The sequence below is a fragment of the Phytophthora sojae genome, assembly GCF_000149755.1.
Source record: "Phytophthora sojae unplaced genomic scaffold PHYSOscaffold_6, whole genome shotgun sequence".
Lineage (NCBI taxonomy): Eukaryota > Oomycota > Peronosporomycetes > Peronosporales > Peronosporaceae > Phytophthora > Phytophthora sojae.
This window is the reverse complement of record NW_009258120.1, coordinates 2,137,607-2,165,165: the sequence shown is the minus strand read 5'-3', so window position 1 is coordinate 2,165,165 and position 27,559 is coordinate 2,137,607. Positions and strand designations below refer to the sequence as shown.

At 57.3% G+C, this 27,559-nt stretch overlaps 5 protein-coding genes across 5 annotated transcripts; 2 read left to right on the top strand and 3 right to left on the bottom strand.

Moving 5' to 3' along the window:
- Window positions 1-547: 547 nt before the first annotated feature.
- PHYSODRAFT_335278 (hypothetical protein) lies at window positions 548-2,062 on the top strand (the record flags this gene model as incomplete). Its single annotated transcript, XM_009532658.1, has 3 exons — window positions 548-598; window positions 653-1,786; window positions 1,844-2,062. 3 exons carry the CDS (start codon window positions 548-550, stop codon window positions 2,060-2,062), a joined length of 1,404 nt encoding a protein of 467 aa, XP_009530953.1.
- Window positions 2,063-7,648: 5,586 nt separating this feature from the next.
- PHYSODRAFT_246116 (hypothetical protein) lies at window positions 7,649-9,793 on the top strand (the record flags this gene model as incomplete). Its single annotated transcript, XM_009532657.1, has 1 exon — window positions 7,649-9,793. One exon carries the CDS (start codon window positions 7,649-7,651, stop codon window positions 9,791-9,793), a length of 2,145 nt encoding a protein of 714 aa, XP_009530952.1.
- A 6,166-nt stretch (window positions 9,794-15,959) lies between these two features.
- On the bottom strand, window positions 15,960-21,584 carry PHYSODRAFT_335275 (hypothetical protein; the record flags this gene model as incomplete). Its single annotated transcript, XM_009532656.1, has 6 exons — window positions 15,960-17,315; window positions 17,361-18,067; window positions 19,452-19,980; window positions 20,018-21,034; window positions 21,098-21,484; window positions 21,552-21,584. 6 exons carry the CDS (start codon window positions 21,582-21,584, stop codon window positions 15,960-15,962), a joined length of 4,029 nt encoding a protein of 1,342 aa, XP_009530951.1.
- Window positions 21,585-24,817: 3,233 nt separating this feature from the next.
- PHYSODRAFT_410375 (hypothetical protein) lies at window positions 24,818-26,237 on the bottom strand (the record flags this gene model as incomplete). Its single annotated transcript, XM_009532655.1, has 3 exons — window positions 24,818-24,997; window positions 25,100-25,144; window positions 26,013-26,237. Coding segments are annotated over 3 exons (450 nt in total), but the record flags the coding sequence as incomplete, so codon positions are not given.
- A 45-nt stretch (window positions 26,238-26,282) lies between these two features.
- Window positions 26,283-27,066, bottom strand: PHYSODRAFT_511469 (hypothetical protein; the record flags this gene model as incomplete). Its single annotated transcript, XM_009532654.1, has 2 exons — window positions 26,283-26,477; window positions 26,572-27,066. 2 exons carry the CDS (start codon window positions 27,064-27,066, stop codon window positions 26,283-26,285), a joined length of 690 nt encoding a protein of 229 aa, XP_009530949.1.
- Window positions 27,067-27,559: the final 493 nt, after the last annotated feature.

Genomic DNA, 27,559 nt, shown 5'->3' with positions numbered 1-27,559 from the left:
ACTACTTTAGCCTACACGTGTGCGCGTGTATGTGAGGAAGCGTAGCTTAGTTTAAATTAGAGTTAATTATACTCGGGCCTCCGAGTATAGATTAATCTAAATAAACGATCCAAATAATGTTTTTGGGTTAAAATGAGAACTGCTATTTTTGTTTTATGTTTCTGACTTCCTCTACATGTAATATTCTAAGATAGAAATCTGCCAACGACTGGATGGTAGAATTCCAATGCTATGCATGTCGCTCATTGGCTAAGATATGCTGCTCTCAGCCAATAGGAATCCTAAGTCTCTATGGACCACCCGTCGTGGTGGTCGTAAATGTATGTAGCCTTTGGTGTGTCTACACCAAGGTCGAGAAAGTCTTTCGAACCTCTAACAGACGTCGTATCTGTTAGAGTTACAAGTGACTGTAGCCACTTGTGCGTGTAACCCTGTTATACCATTCCCCCTCAAGGTTAGACGCGCCGAGTCACGGCACGTCAATCAGGAAATTGACAATTCGTTAATTCTTCACGTTGGGAGAAAGAAAACTCGAGCTCATTCCGCAATGAGCTCGCCGCAGAAGAAGTCCGCCGCCGCAACAGAGGGTAACCTCTCTGTTGCTCAGTACCATGAGCGCTAGCAGGCAAAACGCGATGCGCTCGCTGCAAAGGCCGCGTCGGGGACAACCCAGTCGGAGATTGTCCTCGAAGGTTCCTCTGTAGTCAACGACGCCGTTGACTACGAAGACGACGACGTGGAGATGGAAGAGGGCGAGGCCTCTTCTAGCAAGCGCAAGGAGTCTATCGACAGCGATAGTCTCGACGCGCATGCCGGGTCGAGACGCCCTCGTGAAGGAGACGACTCGGACGCTTCGAGCTCGAAGCGTTCGCGCGGCGAGAGCGACACTCCGCTCTCTGCTGCTGGGGCTTTAAGCTCCCCGCGTGAGGTGGCGTCTTCAAGTTCTCCGCGCGCTGCCTGGGCAGCGCGCGATCCGTGGATGCCGTCTGCGTCAGAGATTGCAGACCGTGTGGGCAACACCGTGCCTCCAAACGAAATCCCGCTGTACGTATGCAGCGGCTTCCACGACGATGCTGTGGCGGAGGAGCAGCACTTTGATCGGTTAACGAATCAAAGGCGCGATTACTATATCGGACTCTATCACGAGCTCCGATACTTCTCCAGCAAGAAGACCTCTTCTCGCAGCAAAGTGCCTAAGTGGCAGGCACTTTGTCAAAGTTGGAATGCTTTTGTTGAGAACTTCAACAAGAAGCCGGCTGGTTACCGTGAGCGGGTTAAGCACGCCCGTGAACGCTTCGAGACATTCTCGACGCGCGGGAGGTTGGAGCAACTCCACAGATCTTCTGTGGACGCTGGTAGTCCATGCGCTGTGCCCGAAGGCCAACAGTGCACGTTGTGTCTTCCGGGTGCGGCGCGCTTGAGTGACCGCGACCTAAACGGGTACACGACGACTCGTGTACCTGCGAGTCTCAAGGATCTCCGTGCCAAGTTCTTGGCACGTGAGGAACGCGACGATCGTGGGGCCTCGGGCGCTGTAGGTGACCACAGCGCTCGCACTATCTTCGCGTCGGCAGTGCGTGGTGAGCTTCGTACTCCCTCACCATTTCCGGAACGTCCTGCAGCAGGACGTCCCGTGGCTCCCATGTATCTTGGTGGGGCGGAAACCCTCTCCAACGAATACGATAACGAACCGGCTGCCGGTTCGTTTTCGGGATACTATGGTTCACAATACGCTCAACAATCCAGCGTGTTGAGCCGCGGGCGTCGCGGATCGGAGGCGGCGGTGGTGGGAACACGCCCCGGGTATGGTTAACCTGGGGTTGACCTTGGCCCGACGCTCGAGGAGCGGGTCGCTGCTGTGGAGCAGCTTCAGAGCCGTGAGTTCGCCGCTCTGAAGCAGGAGATGGCGACCCTGAGAGCTCAAGTTGCTCAGGCCTCGAAGACCGCCTCGGACATCTCTGTCGACGTGGGAGGTCGCGTCGCACGCTTGGCCCAGCGCGTTCACGCGCTGGAGCAGAGGTTCGCTCCCGCTGGGGCTTCCGCTTCGGGCCAGCCGAGCTAGGTGGCTCGTGCTGCAGGTATGGCTTCAACCGCCCGACGTAAAAGGTCGGATGGAGGCGCATGCTAGATGGAATATCTAGCGTGTAGGCGTTGCCATGCCAACACCGTGAACGGCCCGATGAAGCGCGGAGCGAGCTTGCTCGCCCCGAAATCGGAAACTGCATGTTTAGGCAGGTTTTGAGTTGCTAACAAAACCAATGAACCCTTCTTGAATTCATTAGTGTTGTCCCTACCAACATTGTCTGCGTTCAGCTTCTGTCGGTCGACAGAAGCTGCGATAGCGTCTTGGACAAACCGAATGACGGCTTGTCTGCGCTGCACGAAGTTGATTGCGTCCGAGCTGAACTCGTTCAGCTCGTTTCTAGCAGTAGGCCCGGCCTCTGGGTTCGTCTTCGCGGTGTCTGTGTTCTGCACAGACCCGTTCTTCTTCTTCTTCTTGCTCATGTCGGCGTCTGTGCCCTGCACAGACGCGTGCTTCTTCTTCTTGTTGCGCGTAGTCGCGGCTGACACTGTGCAAGTGTCAGCGGCATTCTGCGACTGCTGCGTTGCAGTCGTAGATCCTCCCCCACTTAAGGAAGGAGCCACCATCCCGAGTAGACTTGGGAGGCGTGGGTGCCTGATGGCATTCACGTAGAACGGTGTATGCCCGGTCGAGGCATGCACCGAGTTGTTGATGGCGAACTCCGCCATCGGCAGGCACAAGCTCCAGTGTTGGAACGAGTGAGCGTAGCTCTTAAGCACGTCTACGAGCACGCGGTTCACGAGCTCGGTCTGCCCGTCCGTCTGCGGATGGTCCGCAGTCGACATCGAAAGTTGACTCCCAAGAAGTGTAAACACTTCTTGCCAAAGGTGTGCAGTGAAGCGCGGGTCTCGATCCGACACAATGTCGATCGGCATGCCATGGTGTTTGAACACCATGTCAACGAACAGACGCGCCGTCTGTTTCGCAGTCACTTCAGCGGGTACCGCAGCAAGATGTACCATCTTGCTGAGCCATAGGCCAGCAAGAGATTCGCATCGGCGTCGTGCGCGTACGCGGCCTTCACGTCGTCCAACAGTGACGACATGGAGGTGCTCGATCGCATGGCGTCAATGGCATTGACGTCGGCTTCAGTCGTGGCGTAGTCAGGTCGACGCGAGAGCGCGTCGGCCACCACATTGAGTCTTCCGGGTTTGTACTCAACCCGGAAGTTATACTCTGCGAAGAATGAGAGCCATCTCGCCATCCGTTGCGAGATGTGCGGCGACTTCACAGCCGTCCACAACGGCGCGTGGTCCGTATAGACCACGAACGGTTTGCTTCCGAGTAGATACACTCGGAACTTCGCGAGTGCGTACTTCATGGCAAGGAGTTCCTTGTCATGTACCGGGTAGTTGCGCTCAGCTGGCTTCACCTGACGCGATTGGTAGTAGACGACACGATCACGGCCCTCGTGATCGTGCTGCATCAACGCACATCCGATTGCGAAGTCGGATGCGTCACACACAACGTGGAATGGGCGATCTTGGTCGGCCACCGCCAAGATTGGCGCCTCAGTCTAGCCCCGCTTGACTGCATCGGAGGCCTGCTGACACTCAGCAGTCCAAACCCACTCGGCGTCCTTCTTCAGGAGCTGTGACAGCGGGCGTATCATGCCCGCGTAGTCCTTCACGTACTTGCACAAGTACGTGGCCAAGCCAAGGAACTGCCGCAGTTCCTTGGCGTTCGACGGCGTCGGCCACTCATTGATCACTCTGACCTTCTCAGGGTCAGGACGGACACCATTCTTCCCAACGAGACGCCCGAGCACGGGTATCTCGCTCGCCCCAAAGATTGCACTTCTTCAGGTTCGCGAAGAGCTTGTGTTTGCGCATGAGCGCAAGCAGCTTCCGGAGATGCACCTTGTGCATCTTAACATCGCTCATCCCGTCCGCAGCCCGGCTGTGGACGAACACATCCGAAGTAGCTCGGTGCGAAGTCGTGCACCGAGCGCAATAAGTGCGTCACGCACCTGTTGAAGGTCGCAGGGGTGTTCTTCAGACCCTGCGGCATCAATAGCCACTCTCAGAGCATGCCGCTCGGCGTGTTCACGGCCGTGAGAGGGATATCGCTCTCACGCATGAAGATCTGATAGAACCCATCGCGCAGATCAAGAGCACTGTAGATAGTGCTCCTGGCCATCGAATCGATGATAACATCTTTTCGCGGTATCGGTGTCTGCGCCGGTATCGTCGCATCGTTCAGCTTGTTGTACGCATGAACGATGCGCCAACCGCCCTGTGGCGTCTTGACACAGAACGTCGGAGCACTGTGCGGGGATTTCGATTCCCGCACTTGTCCAGCTTTGCGACGACTCTCAAAGAAGTCGTCGATCGCCTTGACCTGTACGTCCGCGTACTCCTGTAAGATCTCGTAGTAGGGACTCGTTTTCAACGAGTCCCAGCTCTGCTCTTCAAAGCGCTCCTTCTTCGTCTTCGCACTGAGAGTGTCCTCGCTCTCAGTGGTGGTCTCCATGAAGAACTGCCTCAGTTCTTCATTCTCGCTCTTCGTTCTCTCGGCGTCCGAGAGAATGCATATTTGCTCGATGCGTCCATCGTGCAAGTCACGCGCGAAGCGCTTCCAGCTCATGACTGGAAGCGAAGTCAACTCCGACGCTTGCGTCGGAGGGTTAGCGAGGGTCATCTCCCTGTACCGGAACCCGGCACAGGCACGCGTCAAGACGTTCAACGTCCCGACGTCCGGCTTCTCAGCCTCCGTCTGCCCGGCAGACATTCCTTGTAACGTCTCGGCCCCAGGCCGAGACTTGCGCAGCGATCTTCGCATGCGCCGTCTTCTTGTTTTGCGGAGCCCGGCTCCGCTTGGTTCTTGACCTCGTCCAGGCCCAGCCGTGGACGGGTAGTACCGCCGGCGGGTTCATCCCGCGGGCGAGCGACTTCAAGCCCGGCTGCACGACAGCATGCAAGTTTTTCCGGTGCGGAACGTTTGCAAGCGCACCGCCTGCAGCGTCGGCTCCCGGAGCCGACACGCCATCTTCACCTCGACGCCTGTTATTGGCGGAGCCCTCCATTACGGAGGGTGCGTCCGCTCCCCGAGCCGACGAATCAAATTCACCCAAGCCATCGACTCCCGGAGTCGACGGCGTTACGTCACCTTGGCTCTTATTATTGGCCAGACCTGATCCAATCAGATTCGCGTCAGCCTCTACGGCTGAGGCGTGTGACTCGCCTGCGTCATCCGTGCCCCTTGAGGTCGGAGACTCTTCCTGATTCGCTGAAATGCGGGTGTTGATCTCCGAGATCAACACATTTTCTCCTTCAGCCGTCGGCGGCGACGCCGACGCTTGCTGCTCTTGAGTGCGTGCTCGCGCGCGCCCAGGGCGCTCCGGGACTGCGGCATTAGGCGCTGTCTCGAGTGGGGAGTCGCGCGCACCTGTCGGTGCGTGCGTAGCGGCAACAGGACCATCGCTCACTGTTCCGCTGTCGCGACCGAAGCGCACAAGAGTGCGCTTCTCCTAATCGATGACCGGATCATGCCGTGCAAGTCGCGGCATGCCCAATACAATGTCAAACTTATCGTCCAGATCCAGGACGATAAAGGTCTCGACAAACTCTTGATCTTCATACGTGAAGCGCACGCGTATCATGCGCTTCTCGGTCTTCACGACGGCACCCGTTGCCAGTCGTACTTCCAACATACTTCGAGGTATCTTTAAATCCTCGAAGTCAAGCCATGATAGACTTCGCAGCCGAACAAAGTTCTTCGACGCGCCAGAATCTACCAAAGCACGGAGAGAGCCACTTGCTCTCATCGAGTCCACATTCAGGATGACAAGGTCAGGCTTGTCATCTTGGTTCTTGCAGTGAGAATGAACCTCACTGGGGGCTGCGGTCCTCAGTGTCGCGTGTCCAAGGCCGACACGCGGAACTGCATTACCAGTAGGGCGCCCCGCGCCTACTGGCGTCCAGCGTTTTTTGTTTGGTTGCGACGGTGCCCGGCACCGCCGCGATAGCCACCCTGCTGGTGCACGGGGGCCGTGCACTCCCGAGCAAAGTGACCGACTCTACCACAACGGTAGCATCGCACGTTGTTTCCCTGCGACTACTGGGGTCCAGCAGTTGCAGCACTCGAGAGGTCCATGGGTTCTGGTCCTACCGTCCTCACTACCGGGCGTGGCTGTGGCCTCGGCACATGTGCATGCAGCTTAGCCTGCCGCAGGCTAAACTCCTCCTGCATTGCAAGAGTAATTGCAGCTTCGAGAGTATTCGGATACTCACGGAAGAGATCGGTCTTCACAGGCCCATCTCTCAGCTCCTTCATGAACGTGACAACCTTGGTCGCCTCGTCGATCGGATTGGTCACGATGTTCGAGACCAAGTACCGTGCTCTCTGAGCGTAAGCATGGGCATCATGCTTGCCTTGCTGCAGGTCGAGGAACTCCGCCCTCGACCGGAACTCGTTTTGCGGGTGCTCAAACGCTTGTCTGAGCTCCTCCTTGAAACCCTCGTACGTGCTAAAGCACGTAGGATCCGAGAGTCGGCGTCCATACGCCCAACTTCTTGCACGTCCGCCAAGACATGACATGGCGAACGTGACCTTCGACAACGGGTCGACGATGCGTCGAGCCGCAATGGCAGTGTCGAGTTCGACAAGCCAACGGAGGAGAGGCTCGTGTGGTGTAGGAAACACCAGATTTCGCGCGACCAACTCGGCTGGAGTGGTACACTGTACCGGTAGCCGAGCTCAGCCGAGCTCAGCCAAGTTCACCAGCTTATCCGGACACCTTATCCGGCTCAGCCGAGTTTGAAGAATTGTCCGGATAGCTCATCGGGACCAGCCGAGCTCAGGCGTCGCCGAGCTCAGCGAAGAGTCGGCCGAGCTCAGCGAAGAGTCGGCCGAGATCCAAAACCGCCCACTTTCATTTGGTATTTGTATAGGAGCTTAGGAATAGTGGAGGTGCCCCTTCAGGGCGCCCGACAGAGATAACAAACAACAGAGCAGAATTTTGCTAGGCCTAAAGCACGTGTACTCGTTCCGGTAAGTCCCTGCACGGGGCCGGATTATGTCTGCTGCTGGAACCCGAGAGGCATAGCCTGTAGGGTACTCGGCTGGCAGCGCCAAGAGATTAAGGTCGGCCCGGGTTGGGCGCGAGTCTCGCCAAGCGCGAAGGAAAGTCTCGCCACCGCTGCGAGCCGGTGTTCCCGTATGTCCCGGGCACTGATTGCTGAGTCGAGAAGCCTTTGCTCTCGGCGACCTGTAAAAGCGCTCCGTGCGCCGTCGTCCATCCTTTGGTGGAGGGCACAGGGTTGAGTGAACGGAGGCCGTCGAACTTGGCGGTTCTCCGAAGGAGTGATCTTGGTTGGCAGGTCTCGGCGAGAGGCGAGACACCCGCTGTCCCGGTTGGGCCGAACCGCTCGGGGGCAACCCGGCGCAAGCCAACAAAGCCGACCAGCTCGGCTATTGTTGTGTTTGTAGCCAAGTTACCACAACTGACGACTTTGTGTGCACTGCTATACCACAACTGGTGCCGCGACCCGGGAACAGGGGTGTGCTTGTGTTTCGTAGGTACGAGCTAACCAAGGTTTGAGAAGAAGAGAAGAGAGTGTGAAGATGGTCAAGGGAATTGTTACGCCGAGTCCAGCGACGGTTGGAAGTAACTCGGCTGGACTGACCAACTCGGCGGACTCGGCGAATGCGATGATCACGGACGCGACGGCGGACGAGGCGCGCACCGTCCAGTTCGATGAGGAGGATGCCCAAGACCAAGAAAGTGAGGAAGATGTTGAGGATGAGTATGAGGAGAAAGCCGGGCTACTCAGCGAAGTCGACGAGTTGTCGCTGCAAGTCGGACGAATGGGTACCCCACGTCCAGTTGTGCGCAACCTGGCGGCCGAGCTCGGCAATGATACGGACGACGAAGATCAAGCCGCCGCTCAAGGGGAACGCCCGCCCCTGATCCCGCGAGCGACGAGGGATGCGGATACGCCAAGTGCGAACAAGGTTCTGGGTAGGCTCGGAGAGGAGATGCAAGCTCAGAGCGAGTGGATGATGATGTTTGCCCCAGTGGCGATGGCTCAGGCGAGATGGCCGGTGCTGGGACCCGAGCTGACTCAGCCGGTGAACAGCACCGACATCAACCAACTGGTCGAAGACACGGTGCTGCTACTCAAGGCGATGGGGTTCGGGTGCACGAGCCGGCCCAACAGCCTGCTACTCGGCGATTGGGACCCCAGCCGAGCTTCACGCGAAATCCTCAAGTTGAAGCGTCGGTTGAGAGTCTCGTTTGGTCTCGAGCGGGGGGCCGTCGGAACTCGGCAGACTATTGCGAAACGAGTGGCTGATACTCCGAAGACCGTCGAAGACCCCAGCAGGATTCCCCTGCCGAAGACTCCCGAACGCAAGAGAACCGAGGTGTTCCGCTCTACTGAGGGTACGCCGTATTTCGAAGATTCGCATATGAAGACGCCAACGCGTGGCAAGCAGCCAAGTGGACGCTACGCTGAGTTGTTTGGCGCTGCAGACGCAGCCGAGCCCAGCGACAGCGACGATGGGCGCGAGTACCTGAACTCGGCTGAAGAGTCGGTGAAGGACGTCATCAAGCACCTTAGCTTCGATGACGCTGAAAGTGATCGGACGCAATACTTGGAGGTTTGCACCCATGCGTCCCTCGACAAGATCCCTATGTTCGAAGGCAAACGTTACCGACCGGATGACTCTCTCCAGTGGCTTAAGCGGTTCATCTACGAGATGAAAGGAACTCGGCTGGCACAAGACCTCTGGTACGAGCCATTCTCGCTGAAGCTGGAGCGAGGCGCGAAGAGCTGGTATCGCCAGCTCCCGAAGAAAACGCAACGGAAGTGGAGTCTGCTGAGTGAGGCATTCGCCGACTACTACTGTTCGCAGTTTGACCAGTCGGCACGAGCTCGCTATTACTCGGCTCAGCGCAAAGACAACGAGCTGGTGTGTGACTTCCTCGTTCGTCTCAACGGATATGCGAAGTCGGCGAAAATCCAGTACGAGGCCGGTGGAGCGGATGCTGCTGACCATGCGGAACACTTCCTGTTGCACTGCGGAGATGATGACATCATGGATCTGCTCTATCCGCAACAGCTCACCGACACCAAGAAGGTCGAGAAGATCATCAACCAGAAGATCCTGGGGGAGCGCCGGAAGAAACAGCGCGACCGTCTCATCGGAAGCCGCAGCCGAGATGCCAAGCGCACCGATTCGCCAAGGCACTCGGAAGCTCGGCGGAGTGAGCCGCGCCGAGATGACCGCCGGGAACGACGCAGAGATGCCCGCCGGGATGACCGGCGAAGCCGACGCGACGATGGTCGAGACCGCCGACTAGCGACAGCGCTGCTGGAGGACGACCCGTATGAGCTGGCTGAGAGACGCGAATCCAATCGGCGATCCAACCTCTACGACTCGGACAGCGATCAGAGCGACGGCAGCCAGCCGAGCTACTCCGACTCGGCTGTAGACTCGGAAGACGATTACATCGACACCGGGTTCACCAGCGACCGCGACCGTAGATCGGGGGACCGAGGGAACTCAGCTGGGACACCACGGAGTGATCACCGAAGGGGTCAGCCGAGCTCGGCTGACCGCGCCAGTCGAGGATACGATCGGCGTGACCAGACTGGGCGGCGCAGTGACTCCCGTGAACGCCCTTCGTATGGACCTTGTGCTGCCTGCGGTGGTGCAAACCACTCCGTTCACTACTGCCGCCGTCGCTGCAAGTTCTGCAAGTAATTGCACGATGTCGGTCAATGCGAGCTGTTCCAGCGCTATGAGAAGCTCGCCGCATTTGTCAAGTCCAATGTCGACAAGTCCAAGTTACCTGAAGACCTCCAGGACCTCTACACGCCGAGTGATTTAAACTCGGCGGCCCGCCAACACTGACTGGGTTGGATGATACCGGGCTGCCACAGTCAGCTGAGCCAGCAGTAGAGGCGAACTTTGTGTTTGCCTTTGTGGGTGAGGCAGGAAGGCCCGAGGACCGAAGAGAAGACGACGTATTGGATTGTGAAAGCGATGGACTTGATGGTGAGCTCGGCGAGAGTGGAGAAGAAAGCCAAGCAAGATTGTGCAATGCAGTTGCGACTCAGCGATCGACGAATGTGACCACAGCCACCAGAGTTATGAAGCTGCTCCCTGGGGAGCGACTCGGCTGGTGGTCGTCACAAAAGTTTGACCGCCGAGTTCGGATGAGAGCTCTCGTTATGGGAGCAGTGAACGACCAGCGTACAAGATATTGCTCGACACCGGTGCGAATGTGTCGGCAATAAGCGAAGGGTTCGCGAAGAGGCTGCGGTTGAAGCGGTTCACATGCCAGGACCAACAGATTGGCGTTCAAGGTATTGGGAAAGGCAAAGTGGCGACGATGTCACGAGCGATGGTAAAGGTGACGCTCGGCTGGGAGGTCACGTATGAATTTGAAGTATGGATCCTCGATCACCACGCAGGAGTCGAGTTGATTCTCGGTACGGACTTCATGATTCCGGCTGGAATCCGCCTGGATCTGTACAACTCGGTGGCGAAGTTGCCAGATGAAGTTGTCCTACCTCTCGTGAGGTCCCAGAACTCAGCGGATGAACCGAAGGGCGGCCTCTACATCACAGACGGCCCGACCGAACCGGTGAATCTCGAGAGCCGACTTGGACGTGGTGCCCAGCACATTTCCCAGTGGTTGCCTGGGCGCCGCATGGGGTGTTACCGCCCGATGGTTACGTCAGGTTGCACTCCGCGAAGTACAAAGATTGGCAAGTCATGGCCTACGAAGCGGCTATGGATAAGGATCTGCTGCAAAAGGAACAACAGCTGTACGCCGAGTGGCTGGCTCGACAGCCGTCAGCTGTGGACCGTAGAAACTACCCTGAACCGAAAGGGGTGACTACGTGGCCGTCTACCAAGCCGCGGGATTCGGCACTGACTTGCGCCCAGCAATGGGAGAAGTTAGCCGAGTCGAAGGAGCGAGCCGAGGCAGAAGCAGCCGATAGTCCACCCTCGACTCTGACAGAGCCAGCGAACTCGGCTACCGCTACCCTAGCGCCTGAGGAATTAGCATTGAGCGCGGAGCCTACTGCTGACTTGGTCAATGGCCCGCCTAGTCGAGCAGAGATCACAGTGACGGCTGGTCAAGAAGCGCCCAGCCAAAACGCCTGTGCAGCAGATGAGTGTGAAAGTGAGCAATCCAGCGATTTGTCTGACTGGACGATCATCAACGACCCCGGGCCCAAGCCGCCGAGTCCAAGGCTCGAAGATGAGGTCGATGTGAGCGACGAGCCCATGTCGTCAGACCCGGAGGAAGACCTGCGCTTACGTTACCTTCTGGCAGCCAAGTACGAGGACGAGACAGATGGTCGAGGCGACTCGGCGGGAGACTCAGCCGAGTTCGAGCACCAAGCAACGAACTTGGAGCTCGAAGGCTATGCTCGCGAGTTGGCGTTCCTGCCCGATCTGACTGAAGCGGTGTCGACGCCACTCGACTATGAAGCGCCAAACGTTCGGAGCTCGGCGCACACTCGGCCACAGTCTACTCGGCTGGTGGAAGTATTGAAGAACCATGAAAAGATCATGATCTCCAGTCGTAATGCCCTACCTCCACCAGCATACGGCGTAGTGTGTGGCATCGACGTACAGGGGCATCCGGCAATCCGCCAACGAGCCCGCCGAGTTCCGCTGAAGCATCTCGGCAAGTTGTACGAGCTGCTCAAGGCGCTGTTACGGGCTCGGCTAATTGCCTTCTCGAACAGCCTATGGGCATCACCCATCGTGATTGTCCTAAAGAAGAATGGGGTCGACATTCAGTTGTGTATCGACTACAAGCTGGTAAACGCGCTTACGTTGCTCATGGAGTATGCCATGCCGCTAGTGGACGATCTCCTCACGGAGCTGGAAGCGTACCTATGGTTCTGCTCTTTGGATGCTGCTAGCGGTTTCTGGGCGGTCATGATGACTCGACGGGCGCGTTGGATCTCGGCTTTTGTTTGCGTGATAGGCCACTTCGAGTGGCTGCGGATGCCCTTCGGATTAAAGAATACCCCAATGATCTACCAGCGCCTTATTGATAACGCTCTGTGGGGTTACGTACAACCCAAGGGCGGCTGGAAGGTGTTCGCCAAGCGCATCCAACAAGCGGAAGCCGCCTCAGAAGCTCAGCGGAAACGGCCCGCAGCCGACATCGACTTTGAAGCCAGTGGCCAGACCAAGTTTGAGGCCGACCGCCGAGCTCAAGCTGAGTTTGACCCATTGGAAGAATTCATTAACATCCCAGAAGCCGACATGTTCCGGACGGGTGAACCTGATGAATCGTGCCTTGCACCGGTTTTCGACCGGCGATCGTTTGTGGACGATATCTGCTTCGGTGGGAGGACGTTCGACGATTGCTTGGGGACGCTTGACCGATTGCTGCAACGCTTCACTGAATGCCGCATCAGCGTCAGCTTCCCGAAAAGCATCTTCGTCCAACCTAAAGTCGACTTCCTGTCACATGGGGTGACCTCGGCTGGAATCTAAGCCGACCAGAAAACGATGCTGGCGATAGCCGGGCTACCGTTCCCGACGACGAAGAAGGGGATGCAAGCATTCATAGGAGCGCTGAACTACTACGGCCGGTTCATCCAGAACCTGGCTGTATATGGTGCGGTCCTCTATCAGCTGAAGGACGAAGATTTCGGACCCGGCGGTGATCTGACGGCCGCAAAAGCGGCGTTCGCCGAGCTAAAACAGCAGGTGGTCAACGCACCCGTACCCCGCCACTTCAACTCGGCTGAGGACGTCCAGGTTATGCTATTCGCCAATGAGTGGGCTCTGAGTAGCACGCTGATGCAGCTCCACGACGGGAAGCTCCATCCAGTGCGGTTCTGCGGCCGAGTCCTTAAGGATAATGAACTCGGCTACCATCCCGCCGAGAAAGAAGTTCTCGCCTTGCTACAGCTCATCAAGGTGTGCCACACGTTGCTCGCCGGGAAGACCATCCATGCTTACACCCGCTACTCGACTCTCGAATGGGTGTTCCAGTCGAAGTCTCTCTACGGCAGAGCAGTCAGCTTTGCGGTACTGCTATCACCGTTCCACCTAAAGGTCAAGCGAGTCCGCGAACGGGACACGGATTTCGCCCAGTTGCTCCAAGCGTCCATCACGCCGGCAGTGGGATTGGACAAGCCACTAACGCATGTCACTCCACCGTCCAAGAACTCGGCTGTGGTCCGCATGGACCCAGAATTGCTGTATGCGCATGTGCCCCGAGACTTCAAGGGACACGTCCTGTCGTTTGACGGATCGGCGAAGACTGCTAAACACGGCGGGTTCGGGAGTTGTTCTTGGATCCTGTGGCGTTTGCCAGACTGGAACATTGAGATCGCTGCGAGCGCGCACCTCCCATCGACCACGGTGAATAGTACACCGGCATGAACAATGGGGTGACCTCGGCCATTGAGCGCGGGGTGACGGATTTGATCATCGTGGGCGACTCCCGGCTTGTGATCCAGCAATCCATGGGGGCGATCGCGTGTAAGAAGGAGGCATTGCAAGTCGAGTTAGCACGCCACACGAAATTGGCCAGCAAGCTGAGTTCAGTTCGCTACCTCCACGTAGTGCGTCTCTACAACTCGGCTGCTGACTCTTTAGCGACCGAAGCACTGGAAACCAAAGCAGGAAAGGTCGTGCTAAGCGCCGGACGGAAAGCCGAGTTGAAGACCCTAACTGGGATCTCTGAGGTCCTGTACGTGAACACGGACTCGGCTGCAGCCCCGGCCGAGGGTGTTGAGATGGCTGCCGTGACAAGGAGTCAAGTCCGCCCAGTCCGTTTCGAAGACGAAGCGGCAGAACACCCAGTCCCGGACCCAGCTACGGATGAGGAAGCCGAACGTAATGACTTTGAACGAGATAGCCGACCTCCGCCTGCTAGACAGCGGGTGACGGGAGAAGCCGAGTTCGGTAGCGCAGCACCACCAGCTAACCCAGCTAACCCAGCTGAGCTGGTAGCCGAGCTCGGAGAAGCCCGGGAGCCCAACGCCATGGACATCGATCCGGTAGTGGTCCAAGCTGAGCGCCGCCTGCGAATAGCAAGAGCTCAAGACGAGGAACAACGATGGGCCGACTTGAAGACCTACCTGAGAGGGAATTATGCGCAGCTCACAACGCTGGGAAAGTTGCCGACGAGTTTGTGCTCAGCGAAGACGGGCTATTGTACCGACAAGGCAAGGCCAGACCACCTGGCGAACTCGGCGAACTAGGCTTATCCCTTCGACTGGTGGTTCCGACGACCATGATAGACGAGGTCCTGCAGAACGGACACAACTCCATCGAGGGAGGCCACCAAGGGATTGTGCGGACATACCACAGGGTCAGAGCCGACTACTACTGGATTGGGTTGTACGCAGACGTGGTCAAACATGTCCAAGGTGCGAAGACTGCAGAACCAGTAAGAGCAAACCACACCTGAAGGGCTATTCATCTGGCAACGTAGTGTCTGAGCGACCGTTCCACGTGGTATCGATGGACTTTGTCATACCACTGCCGAAGACTCGGCGGGGCAACACTGCACTCCTGTTGTTTCAAGACCACTTCACCGGGTTCGTGATTGCTAAGGCAATGAGTGAGACTGGGGCACTTGAGGTAGCGAAGGCCTTCGAAGAGAACGTGTTCCGGAGGTTTGGAGCTCCATCACTGGTACGCCACGACAGAGATCCCCGGTTCATGAGTGAAGTGTTCCAGAAGTTCTCGGAGATGATGCAGTCCAAGTCGAGAGCGACGCTGAGTTACCGACCACAAGCCAACGGTCAGCAAGAACGCTCAGTGAAGACCATGATCCAGACTGTGCGTGTGTACGTGGAAGACCCTCTTCAAGCCGACTGGGATGATGTAGCCGAGAAGCTCGTCCATGCCATCAACAATTCGAGAGACTCGACTCGGCGGGAGACCTCGTTCTACGTGGTACACGGATGGGACGCTCGGTCTACAATCAAGGCGATGACCGAGTCAGTCAGGCTCGGCAGGGGCAACTCAGCTGACTCAACGGGGGCAGCCGAATGGCGCAGGGAAGCACACCGACAGAGAGAGGTGGCTTTGAAGCTTGCGGCCGAGTTCCAGTTGAAGGAGAAGAAACGGAGAGCAAAGGAACACAATGACGGACTCAGCCGAGTCGAGCAGAGAGCTGTCCCAGCCGGGGAGGAAGGGACGGTTACCCCAGCGAACTCACCCGAGGGAGCAGCCGAGTCGACTGAGGAAGGTGACGAGTTAGCCGAGTCGAGGAAGTCACTATTCAAGGAAGGTGACCAAGTTTGGTTGTTCATGGAACGAGTCAGACCTGGCTTGACCACATCGATGGCATGGGCCATTCCGAGTGAAGATGAAGGTGGAGGAGTTTGCCTACGAGCTCGAACTCCCGGACAAGAGCGGATACCGTTTCTAACCTGTGATACATGTGTCACGTCTGAAAGCGGTCACGGGACTCGGCGAGCGGTCGACAACTAGGCTAGTAGCCGACTTAGCCGAGTCGGATCGTCTCGACGTTGACGAGAAACTCCTTCCTGAAGATAGCTGGGAGCCCGACGAAGCAATGAATGAATACGAAGTCGAAGCCATCCTGGACGACGAGTTGTCGCTCTCTACGAGCACCTCCAAAACTCAGCGGAAGTTCAAGGTCAAGTGGGTCGGCTATGATGAGCCAACCTGGGAGCCGCTGTCGAATTTGTCGTGTGGGGACTACTTACGGCAGAAGAAGCGTGAAAACCGTCTGCAAATGGTGCAAGTTGCAGACGAGGATTAAAGCTATTGCGCCAAAATGATGAACCCGCCAACTCAGTGAAGACAGCAGAGGCGAAGGAAGCTACTGCGTCAAATTGCATACATTACATGAATTACACCGAAGAATGCTGGGAAAGGAAGAAGAGCTCGGCGGCTGAGCCGCACGTTACGAAGACGAAGGACCCTGTGAATGCGCGACAGAGAACACGACGGTAGCAGCAGCCGCTGCGAGGAGACCAATCGAACCTTCAGTGTTCGTAGCTGAGCCGACCGAGCTATCCGCTGCTCCCGCAGTCTGCACAGCCGAGTCCGCTGAGCTTGAAGCCGGAATAGCCGAGTTGTTAGCCAGAGGGACACTCGATCCTGCGCTCGACTCAGCTGGAGACCCAGGTGACGCCGAACCAAAGAGGGAAGCCGTGGGAGAAGGGTCGCACACGTTAGGCGACCCGATCAACGGAGACGCCGGATCCGCATCGCCAGCGGCCCAGCCGAGCTCACCAGCTTCACAACCTTGGAAGATGTGGATTCCTGCACGGTTGACCGGAGTCGGAGCACTTGACGAAATCTGGGGAGGCGCAGGCTCGTCGAGGTCCACATCTTCGTCGACAGCATCCTCGACTAGGCGCGGATCCACACCAGCGGGAGCGAAAACCATGAATTCCAAGTTACGCGTCCGGAAGCGGGTGTTGTACGGGTGCGTCGCTGGGTCGGTCAACCACCAAGCTCGCCAAGGCTCGGAGTCGTCTATAGACTCGGCTTCAGCACACCAGTCTCTGCCCGCAGGAATCCAAGCAAGATTGACCAGCGGATACAACGGGACCGACGGCTCGAAGAAGAGCTCCGCGTCAATTTCCGGGGCAGCAAGCCCGCCGAGAAGCTTCATCACTGCAGTGAACAGGTCGTCCGGCAGGATAGGCATGAGACTTCGGAGGGCATCGCCTCGACGCTTGCGAGCCAACTTGTACAACACCCACGTGTCATACATCTCGGCTATCACGTGATACGGGAGCCCCGTGTGAAAAGCCGGATGTAGCCCCATCAGCACACTCGACTCGACCATCCAGTGACACCGCTCGAACAGTGCTACGAAGAACTTGGTAGGACCCTCTTTGTCACAAACCGAGTTCGGAGCCTCTCCGCGGATCTTCACGAACACTTCTGCGAGACGCTCCATCAAGGTCACCGACTTCACCGAGTTCGTCAACCGGCGCTTGGCATCGTCGAGGACTTGAGGGGAGAAGAAGATAGGAGTCTTGGGAAGCAGACGAAGGAGCCGCTGAGCCGGGTGATCCGGATGGTAGACGTCCGCGAACGCTTTAATCTCAGCGAGGGAACAGAGCGTAACCGGCACACTACCCTTCGCCGACGCGTCATCCACAGTGACCTTGGCCGTTTGATGACTGAGGATTGCCTCCCAGCACCGCCGAGACCCGTAATGAACGAAGCGGATGTCACTCAGCTGAGCTAGCTGGGGAGTGATCCGGGCATCTCGGCCGACCGCCTGGCGAGCTCGAGTGCGCAGCTGAGCGAGCGAATAGCGTAAAGCTGCAGGCTACTGAGGGAGAACGTGGGCGCCAGCGTCATGAGCGGTCACGATAGGCACCGACAGGGTTGAAGCTGGACCAGCAGAAATAGGCGACGGCGAAACAGCCGAGCTCGATGGGATGCCAGAGCTCCCAGCCGAGTTGTTAGTCGAGCTGGAAGCGGCCGAAACCTCAGCCGGATCGACGGCCGAGTCCCCAGTCCAACCTCGCTGACGCTTGGACGGGCGGGGGTCCTTAGCCGAGTCCGGAGACGCAGACCTCTTCGACTTCTTTGACCCTGCCGACTTCGACTTCGACATCGACTTGTGTTTGTGCTTATGCCCGTGCTTGTGCTTGAGCTTGTGCTTGCACCTCCGCTTGCGCTTGCCCTTACCGCTCTGCTTCTTGGAACTCGGCTGTGAGTCTGAGTCACCTGACTCGCTGGACGGAACGAGAGGCGATTGACGAGCAGCCATGTAGCTCTGGATCTTCCCGTGCGGAGGTGGGAGCGCAGAAGCTAACGAAGCCCGGCGAGATGCGTCAGGGTCGGCCCAACTGAGCTCGTCAGCAGATCCAGGGTCGTCAGCCTCAGATTCAGAGCTCTCGGACACAGACAACGGATGTGCTGAGGTTCCAGGAGCTTTCAATCCAAGAGCCGAGCCCGACGAACCAGAGGAAGAGCTACACCGAGCGGACCGGAGGACGAGATAGTCAGGAGTCTCTAACAGATCCAAGCAGTGAGCGTTCAACACTCGGGCAGTAGCCGCAGTGGAGCGTAAAGGGCGACCCGATGGGAAGTCATCCCAGCTGAGCTAGGAGGAACCGCTGGCCGGGTCGAGGCCACCGACGGAGTGCTCGGCATTGGGGTGACTACAGTCGACGCCACCCCTGACGGGCCACGACGACTCTGGGCTTGATTGGCAAACCGGGAACGAGTACATGTCAAGAGCCGGTGAGCGGCCGAACCCGGAGAAGACTGCGAATGTGGCGAAGCACCGAACAAGAATTTCCAACTGCAATGACATCAAGCGACATGGTGGCAGAACGATAGGCAGGGATCAGGCTGCGGTCGCGGATCAAGAGGGTCTATCGAGAGATCTCAAGCGATTGGATAACGTCGACGCGTAAGGCAACGCATATGTCAAGACAGATTACGGGCGATCGCGCTTGGACTGCGGCGTGATTCGACGTAGACCCAAGCCCGGATCGACGACCAATCTCGCAGATCTAGGGCGGCCGAGGACAGAAGAGGACGGATCGGCAGCGCACGGCAACTCGCACAGGTCATCGATCGGGAGTTGATCGCCGATCGCCGATCGGGATCGATCGTGGATCAGGAGGCGATCGTGGATCGGGAGCCGATCGTGGTTCGCCGATCGACCCGGATGGGAACCACATGGGGGCGAAGCCAGGGCAAGAATCCAGTAATCGTTTGGTTGTAGGATGGTAGATGAGATGGCAGCGGTAGAGAGAGACCAGCTAAACATAAATCAGAACGCAATTTGCACAGAAGACCACAAGTGCCCTCAAGTCGTCAAGTCCCAGGAGCTACATTGGCCTCGGCAAGCGTTGACACGTCGGGTAGTAAACTAGCGGTACGGTTAAGACTGGATTAATACATTGGCCAGCTTGACCTACTCTAGTGATCTTTCTCTCGTGTGCAAGTCCTCGATCGACCGGATACTGCTTGGCCGGCGATCGCTGCGTCTCTCAATCGACCTCGATCCCGCTATAGGAAGCGGCAAGCAACTCAGGAAAGGAAGGAACACACCCGGAAAGGCAACTACAGGCCTTGGATCTACTCCAGGCCGACCGATCGAAGCGAAGAACCCTCGATCGGAGCGTATACTCGGACGCAGAGCGAAGACTACCGTGCTGCTCCACAAACTATCCCCGCGTCACGCCAAGACACCAAGTGCTGCATCTTCGGAGCCCCGAGAGAGCAGATCCAGCCCGCCGACGGGTACACAAGGTGAGAACAAGTTCAGCCGATCACGGATCGTTGGGGGAACCCCTCCGTTAGTCGGTGTCTGGGCGCTGGTGGGAAGCTCGATCAGGCCTTAACCAGATTTTGGCCGATCCCGCTACACCACACGAAAGCCGAGGCGGAATCGCAGCGGAGCTGTTAATTGTACCCGCAGCCGAGACTCCAGCCGTCGAGCTCGGCGCAATCACAGCATGCGTTGTAGCAAGCGCCGGATCGGGAGCAGAGGAACCCGGTTGTCCTCCGGCGCCGACAGTCGATGTCACCACAGCCGCGCTCGGCACGCTGGTCGAGGGAGGAACCCACTGGACACGAGTCGGGAACGGAACCGAGGCAGGAAGAGAAAAAGCGGACGGAGTTGCAGCAAGGTCAGCAGATCCAGGCAACGATACAACAGCCACTCCGCTTGAAGGCGTCTGCACCGGGGAGGAAGAGTAAGGCACGAGTTGCACGGGCGGTACACTCACGGTCGGGCCGGCGGGCCCCCTCGGAAGCTCGGCGGAACCAGGCACTTCGGTGAACTCGAACAAGAGGTCCTCTTCCAGCGAGTGAACCTCGTCGCCGGCCTCCACATTCACATCGTCGACAGTCAACCCGGCTAAGTTCAAGCTCGACCGGAGCGATAGGTCGCATGCGGCGTCAGTCTCTTGGGCAGCCTTTTCAAGCTGGACCAACGCGTCCTCATGGCCGACCTCACCAGGAAGTGGACACGCGTACGGCTGCTCGTGGCTTCTTGGGCTTGCGCTGAGAACCAGCCGCCGTCGCTGACTTCGGGTTTGAGTAGCGAAGTAATTTTTCGGTGGGTGTTAGAGTATCCAGCCGAGCTCGGTGAACCTGGTCGACCGACTTGCTGCGGCGACGGCGCGAAGCAGAAGTGGACACGGGCGTAGAAACCGCACCAGCCGACACAGGATTGGCGGCAGATGATGCGGGAGACTCGCTTGGAGGGGCCGGAGCCTCAGACCCCGTCAGCCGGGTTGATTGTCCAAGGAAAGAACCAGCTGAGCTCACGGGCGCTGGCAGAGTAGTAGCAGCGCCGTCCGCTCGCGGGTGGATGGTCAACTCAACTCGGCGAGTCTCTCCAGCCGGGATGTCCATCACCTCCGGGAAACGTTGAGCCAAGATCCGGCATAACCGAGCATTGAGCTGCAAGTCAGCAGGGCTCAACCCAGGCACGTCCAACCCGGCTGCAGCTGCAGCAGCCATGTGAGGATCATGCATGGGTAAAAGACCCATGCGAGAAAGGACACGCGTCTGTCGGAGGATGACCTCACGCTGGTGTTTGATGGTGGCCTTGGCATCACGGAGAGGCTGCAGTTGCTCGAAGTGCTTGGTCGAGATCCCCTGGAGCACAGCGTACTCGGCGTCACGAGCCGAAAGAAGCTGAGTCAAACGCTCAATCTCCGAGTCGCGTTCTCTGAGCTGCCTGCCGAGATCCTTAGCGTGAGCGAGAGCCGACTTCACTTTATCATCCTGAGACTTGCGAGCCGACTTCAAGGAAGCTTCAGACTCGGCCATCGCCTTCCGGAAGCTGGTCAGAAGAGGGGACGACTTCTTCGACTCGGCTTTCCATCGGTCACGCTCCTCCTCGACAGTCTTCAACCGTTCCTCGAGGTCGGCCATCACAGCCGCCTGTGAATCCAGCCGCCGAGTCAAGTCAGCGTTAATAGTCCGAGCAGACTCCAGCTCGACCCTCAGTGCAGCGACGTCACTAGCTTGACTTGAAGGTTGGCGCTGACCGCGAAGGAGGCTCACGAGTTAGCTGACGGACGTCGCCTCGAGGGCAGCTCGGCGGACCTCTCTATCAGCCACCGGCGCGGGACGAGTGATCACGAACGACAACAGCCGAGCCAAGTCCGCGTTCTCGATGCGGCGTTGCTCGGACTGCGCATGGATCAGCGCAGCGAGAGAGTCGAGACTCACCGGCCCAGCCGAGTCCGACCGACCAAGGTCGGCGGCGTCCGAAGTGGTGTCGCCACGCGGACTCGGCAAGCAGCGATGAGAAGTGCGAGATGCCGGCTCGGACTCCCGGTCGAACCCACGGGATGTTGTCAGATCGATGACAGGGTGCATCTGCCCATCGCTGACCCCGCGAGCCCGGGACGCCGAGTCGACCAACTCAGCAAACTTCCCCTCATCTCGCGCGGGCGGATGTGAAGACTGCAAAGACGACGCAACTGAAGTCTGTGAAGATCAGTAGAAGAAGGGTCAGCAGCAGAATGGATGGAGCTGTCGGAGGCGAGGAACGTACCGGAGGAGCGGCAGGAGAGCCGGACGACGACATGGCGCGGAGACTTGTTCGCTGCCGTTGGAGTTTTGGCCGAGATTGGACTCGACTCAAGGAGTGATGGTCAGGTCCCTCACCAACTCGGCTCGGAACATGACCGGGGCAGTTGTGGTGTAGGAAACACCAGATTTCGCGCGACCAACTCGGCTGGAGTGGTACACTGTACCGGTAGCCGAGCTCAGCCGAGCTCAGCAGCTTATCCGGACACCTTATCCGGCTCAGCCGAGCTCGAAGAATTATCCGGATAGCTCATCCGGACCAGCCGAGCTCAAGCGTCGCCGAGCTCAGCGAAGAGTCGGCCGAGATCCAAAACCGCCCACTTTCATTTGGTATTTGTATAGGAGCTTAGGAATAGTGGAGGTGCCCCTTCAGGGCGCCCGACAGAGATAACAAACAATAGAGCAGAATTTTCTAGGCCTAAAGCACGTGTACACGGTCCAGTAAGTCCCTGCACGGGGCCGGATTATGTCTGCTGCCGGAACCCGAGAGGCATAGCCTGTATGGTACTCGGCTGGCAGCGCCAAGAGATTAAGGTCGGCCCGGGTTGGGCGCGAGTCTCGCCAAGCGCGAAGGAAAGTCTCGCCACCGCTGCGAGCCGGTGTTCCCGTACGTCCCGGGCGCTGATTGCTGAGTCGAGAAGCCTTTGCTCTCGGCGACCCGTAAAAGCCCTCGAGGGCCGTCGTCCATCCTTTGGTGGAGGGCACAGGGTTGAGTGAACGGAGGCCGTCGAACTTGGCGGTTCTCCGGAGGAGTGATCTTGGTTGGCAGGTCTCGGCGAGAGGCGAGACACCCGCTGTCCCGGTTGGGCCGAACCGCTCGGGGGCAACCCGGCGCAGGCCAACAAAGCCGACCAGCTCGGCTATTGTTGTGTTTGTAGCCAAGTTACCACAACTGACGACTTTGTGTGCACTGCTATACCACACCTCGCTCAGAGCCCCAGCAACAGCGCGAGGCTTCTTCTTGAACACCTTCGCCACAAAAGGCTGCTCAACGTCAGTCAATTCATCTTGTGAGAGGCAACTCTGGCCGAACCATCATCAAATTCAGCAAAAACATGGTCAATACCTGGTCAATACCTGAACCAACTTGCAATACCTGGTCAATACATAGGTGAAACCTGGACATACCTGTGAGGCGAGGCGGGTGAACGCCTGACCGCCCAGGTGTATAGCTTGGCGCGTCCCGGGTGTAGACTCCCGAATGGGGTGCACCCAGAACAAACCCTATCCGGATATAGTACACCTAGATGTACACTCCAACCGGGGTGGCGTGTGTCCTTGTGAACAATCCCTGTGGGTTCGTTTGTCTTCGTAACCAGGGGTCTTCAACCGTGGATGAGTTGTCTTGATACTTGTAGGTCGCTAGGTAGCAGGGCAGAACGTAACCTTCCTGGATGTCGCCTCTGACAGCCCTCAGACAACCAAACAATACAAACAGATACAGAGTTATATACAAACACGTAGCCCTTCCTTATTCTTTTGGACCGTGAAAGGGTCGGTCACTACTCCAGTCAACTCCAGCCGGACTCCGGGATACTGGTCAATCCCGGTCGGCTTTGGCTCACGCGCACCACCCTCAAGTATTGAGGGAATCTAACACAATCAAATACCTCCTATCACACGATAGCTCTTAAATCCGTACTTACCACCCGGGCTACTCCAACCGGGGCGACAAAGTAATCGGTAATATGAAATGCGGGGCCTTCCTGGTCTGGACGAGCTCAACCGCAACTAGGAAATGAAATGGGATGGATCAACCTCGGGTTGTCACCCGGTACTCACCCCAACTTGGACTGGACTTGGTTGCGGGAGCTCGACCCAGATGTAACAGTTGCTGGGCCCTCACACGTAGACTTAGTCGGTCCTCCGGGAATGCACGTCCGGTAGGCTGCTCCAACTCACTTGCGCGATCCTTGGCAAAACGAACTCTTTGTTTAGGGCTTATTCATCCAATTATCTTCTAGTTTTTCTGGGTTTTATGGGTCGTGTTTTCCCCCGTACGTCCAGGTTTCGCAGCATCAGTCCCTTGGTCCCCCAGGTATGGTCCTTCCGGTGAGCAACTCCAAAGTAACTTCAACTATCTCCGCCTGGGCGCGGCATCCGCCCCTTAGTCCCACAAGCATCGTTCTTCCTGCAGGCAACCCCCAAGGTAGCTGGTCACCACGGGTTAATCCCTCTCAGCCTTGATGCCCCATGGTCCTCCGGGCACGTCTCCATCCGGTAGGCAGTTCCATGGTAGCTATCGCCGACGGGGTAGCACGAACCCTTCTTTTCCGAAGGGGAGAGTTGTCTTGCCCACGCGTGTAGCTACGGCGTCGGCGCCACGACGATCCAGCACGCCTACTGGAACTTCACGACAACGACGTTCCATCCGAGCTTACTTCCTTGATGCGCTCCCGGGCGTTCCCGGCTGCATGCGCTCGCAGTCACTAGCCCCGACGCGGTCCGGCTTGGCCACTTGTCTTCCTCCTACGGGGTGTGCTTCCATAGGCAGCTACAAAGCGACTTGTCACCGGGCAGGTAAAACGAACTCTGTTTATCTGTTATCTGTGGTCTCTCTCTCTGTCTGTCTGGCTATCTTCTGTCGATCTTTACATGCACTCCATCTTGCCTTGTCTTCACTATGGTCTTGTCGTCGTAATCGTCCGCGGTCCCTCGTAGCACACTTCCAGCAAGTATAATCATCACTGGGTACGCAAGCGAAGTTCAATGTTCCACGGAATCCGAAGAGATCTTGGCTGGTCGGCGTGGTCGGTCGGAAACATCTTGGACTTTGTATACTGGATCTTTACATCTGGGATGGTATCTTGGTATCTTGGTATCTCCATCCGGGATTCATGATTATCTCCAAACGGGATCACACTGCCACTTGGGCTTCACATCCGGGATGTCTTGGACAGCTTCACGGTTTCTGGGACTTCACTCGATCCGGTCGGGCTCCTCTTGCGTTGCACAGTGCACCAAGAGCAGGCGGCCTCCAGTCGGAGGCACTTCTACGCTCCCTTGGGCTTTGCCTCTCGTTCAGTACTTGGTTCCAGCCGGGGTCCGCTCTTGGGGACATCTCCATCCGGGGTCACCAAACCTTGTACACTGCCAACGCGAGTCCGGCCGGGATCCGCTCTTCCCATACGCCACGTGTCGCTGCCTCCCTCTTCCATAGTGAGCCTCTGAGCCAACCAATCACAGGCGCGGCTCGGGGAATCCTCGAAAATCTCCAATTCCATCGTGTCGCCTGGGTGATATGGATGAGAAGGGAATGATCAGAGGGTTCCCGCACGTCTTCCGATACGCCATCGCGTCTCTGCACGGCAGCGTCATGATTTGTGCGAACTCACAGTTGCATCTCCAGCCCTCCTTCTCGAGTGTATACTCGTGTTCATCATACTGGACGGTGAGCGTCGTGCCATTGTCCTTGAATGCGTAATTGCCAACAATTGTGTGGTGTAGTGGATGAAGATATTTTTGTGCGGACAGCATCGACAACCCAAGATCAACAAGGCGGCCGATATCGACTCCGTGGAATAACACCAACGACGTGCGGCCCGGCGTAGTTTGGAACTCTATCAACGAGCACGAAGGTCGAGTCTGGGACTTCAAGTGATACAGCTTCTTCGGAGATGCTGGCGAGCCAATCCCCAGTATATCCGATCCAAGTCGACGATATCGGTCTTGGCGAGGATGACGTGATCTCGGAAGAAGAGTGATGTTATCAGCCCCATGGGTTACACAAACACTGCACGGAGAGCCAGCGGCATCACCAGTGTTCAAGGGAGCCAGAGAGCACGCGCCAGGACCATAAGAGGGCAAGAGAACGATAGGACAAGGACTTAGGCAAAGCTAACATTTAAACAGAGTTCATTTTACCTCCTTCTTCACAAGTGGTCTTCGCCTTCGCAATATCGGGCACGGGATATACTTTGGCCCACCCGACACTACGTGAGTCGACTTACACCCCAAGATCAAGGAACCTCGGACACCAGGATAGCTTGGCCCAGCGTCCGTCAACCCTCACTTCGACCCACCGCTAGAGGAAGCGGCAAGCAAGGAAAGGAAAGGAAGGTCACACACCGACCACAAGGCAACTCCAGGCCAAGATGACACCTGGCCGGCGAGTGTCGATCCAGACAACCCCAGATTGAAACCGCCACAACTACTCCGGCACAGCGTGAAGCATATCCGCGTTGCTGCCACAAGCTCCCGCTGTCCGCCAGACAGTCTAAGACTCAACCCCAAGCGCGTCTTATCGAGATCACCCGAAGAGCGATCCAGCCCACCGACGGGTACACAAGTTGAGGATCAGCAACTTCACGGAAGATCGGAGTACCCCCTCCGTTAGTCGGCAGTTCGGGCGCCGTGTGCAAGAGGACCCCCGCGATCTGCAAATTTCGCGGATCCACTTCGCCACAATTGAGTCATCCGTTGCGACGTCATACTGCGTCTTGATCGCCGCAGCTACCCAACGCGTCGTCATGCCAAGGGCAATGTTAATCTGCTCACAGTAGGAAACGTCTCGCAACGTCCCGGGCATCTCCACCTTGGCCTTGTACTCCTTTTCCTTTCGTCGCTGGTAGACCAGTAGGACTTTCAGGCTTCCACGCATAGTCAGGTGGCCCTTCAAGTAGCGTTTCAGCTTTCCGAACAAGCTGATCAAAACCTGGTAACACGTAGCCAAAATCTGTAAACATAATACAGATACTCACTGGTTGGTCTGATGCATGCAGTCCATTTGAATCACTTCTCGGAATCTGTCCAGCATAGCGCGCATATGACCGCTCGTGAAGGATATCACGCCAGTCTCGCCGTGCGCGTTCTCATGCACCGAGGACACGTTCAGTGGCGACTCCAAGTTGAAATTCACGATCATCTCCGCCACTGAGTCGTCGTCAGATAGCTCAATTCCTAGTCATCACTGTCAATAAAGTCAGTTTCACAGACAACTCATGTTATCACAACAATAACTTGCCTATCTTGTGCATCCGCGCAACCAGGTTTCGAACGTCGTCCATTGTGACGCGGTGGTTGGAGTTCTCACAAATGTAGTTGTAGATGCTTGAAGTCCCAGCGTCGGCGTCGACTAGCAGCTCAATGTCCGGCATCAGAGCAGAGCCCGCGGGAACCTGGCGAATATCTGGATAAGACCTGTAGATACTGTCGGAAATGGGGTGGTTATGGCTGTAGACTTCGCGCTTCATGACGATGCCCCACGTTCCATCTCGGCGCATGACGACTTGAGCTAGCATCTGAAACGGACAGTCCGTGCGGCGGAGCTTGTGCGACGTCCTCTTCCCAGTCGACCTCTCATGCTCCTCCCAGCCGTGTGTGTAGATGTACTTGCGCTGATACGGCTCCCATCTGTCGGGTACGAGCGGAATCTCGGAGTTCGGAGGCCCTTGGAAGCGAACCTGCTTACGCAAGTCTGCGTTGCGGCGAGTGACGTTTATCACCTCCGCGATGACGATCTTCTGTCGCGTCGCCTCCATGTACTCCTGCATGCTGACGTCGAGCAGTGGCCACGAGTCGTGCTGAGCCTTGAACGCTGGGACCACGACAGGTCGTCGCTGCCGCTCTCCGCGATGCTGCCCTTGAGGCGGCTGCAACGATGGATTGCGAGTCATGCTGTCTAAGTTGTTGCTGCGGTTGCTGCTGCGTTTTGGCTTGCTGAATTTGGAGTTCACGATGACCATTTTGCGTAGCGAAGCCACCAGAACAGAGGGGCCAGAAGGAGGCACCAGAACTGAGGAACCAGAACAGAACTCAAATTTTTGAGCATGGCCATCTGCGCCTTGATATGGGGTCTCCAGGGCCGAGCAACCGCCGCACGTCGAATGCCACGTGGCTGGATTTGGCCCCCTCGAATTGGTGGCTGTGAGGCAAAAGCTGAAATGACGGTAATAAAAAACGGTATAAATTATCTCTGGATAATACCCGCCGTCAGATCTGAATAATACCTGTTGTTCAAAACCTGGTCGCGAA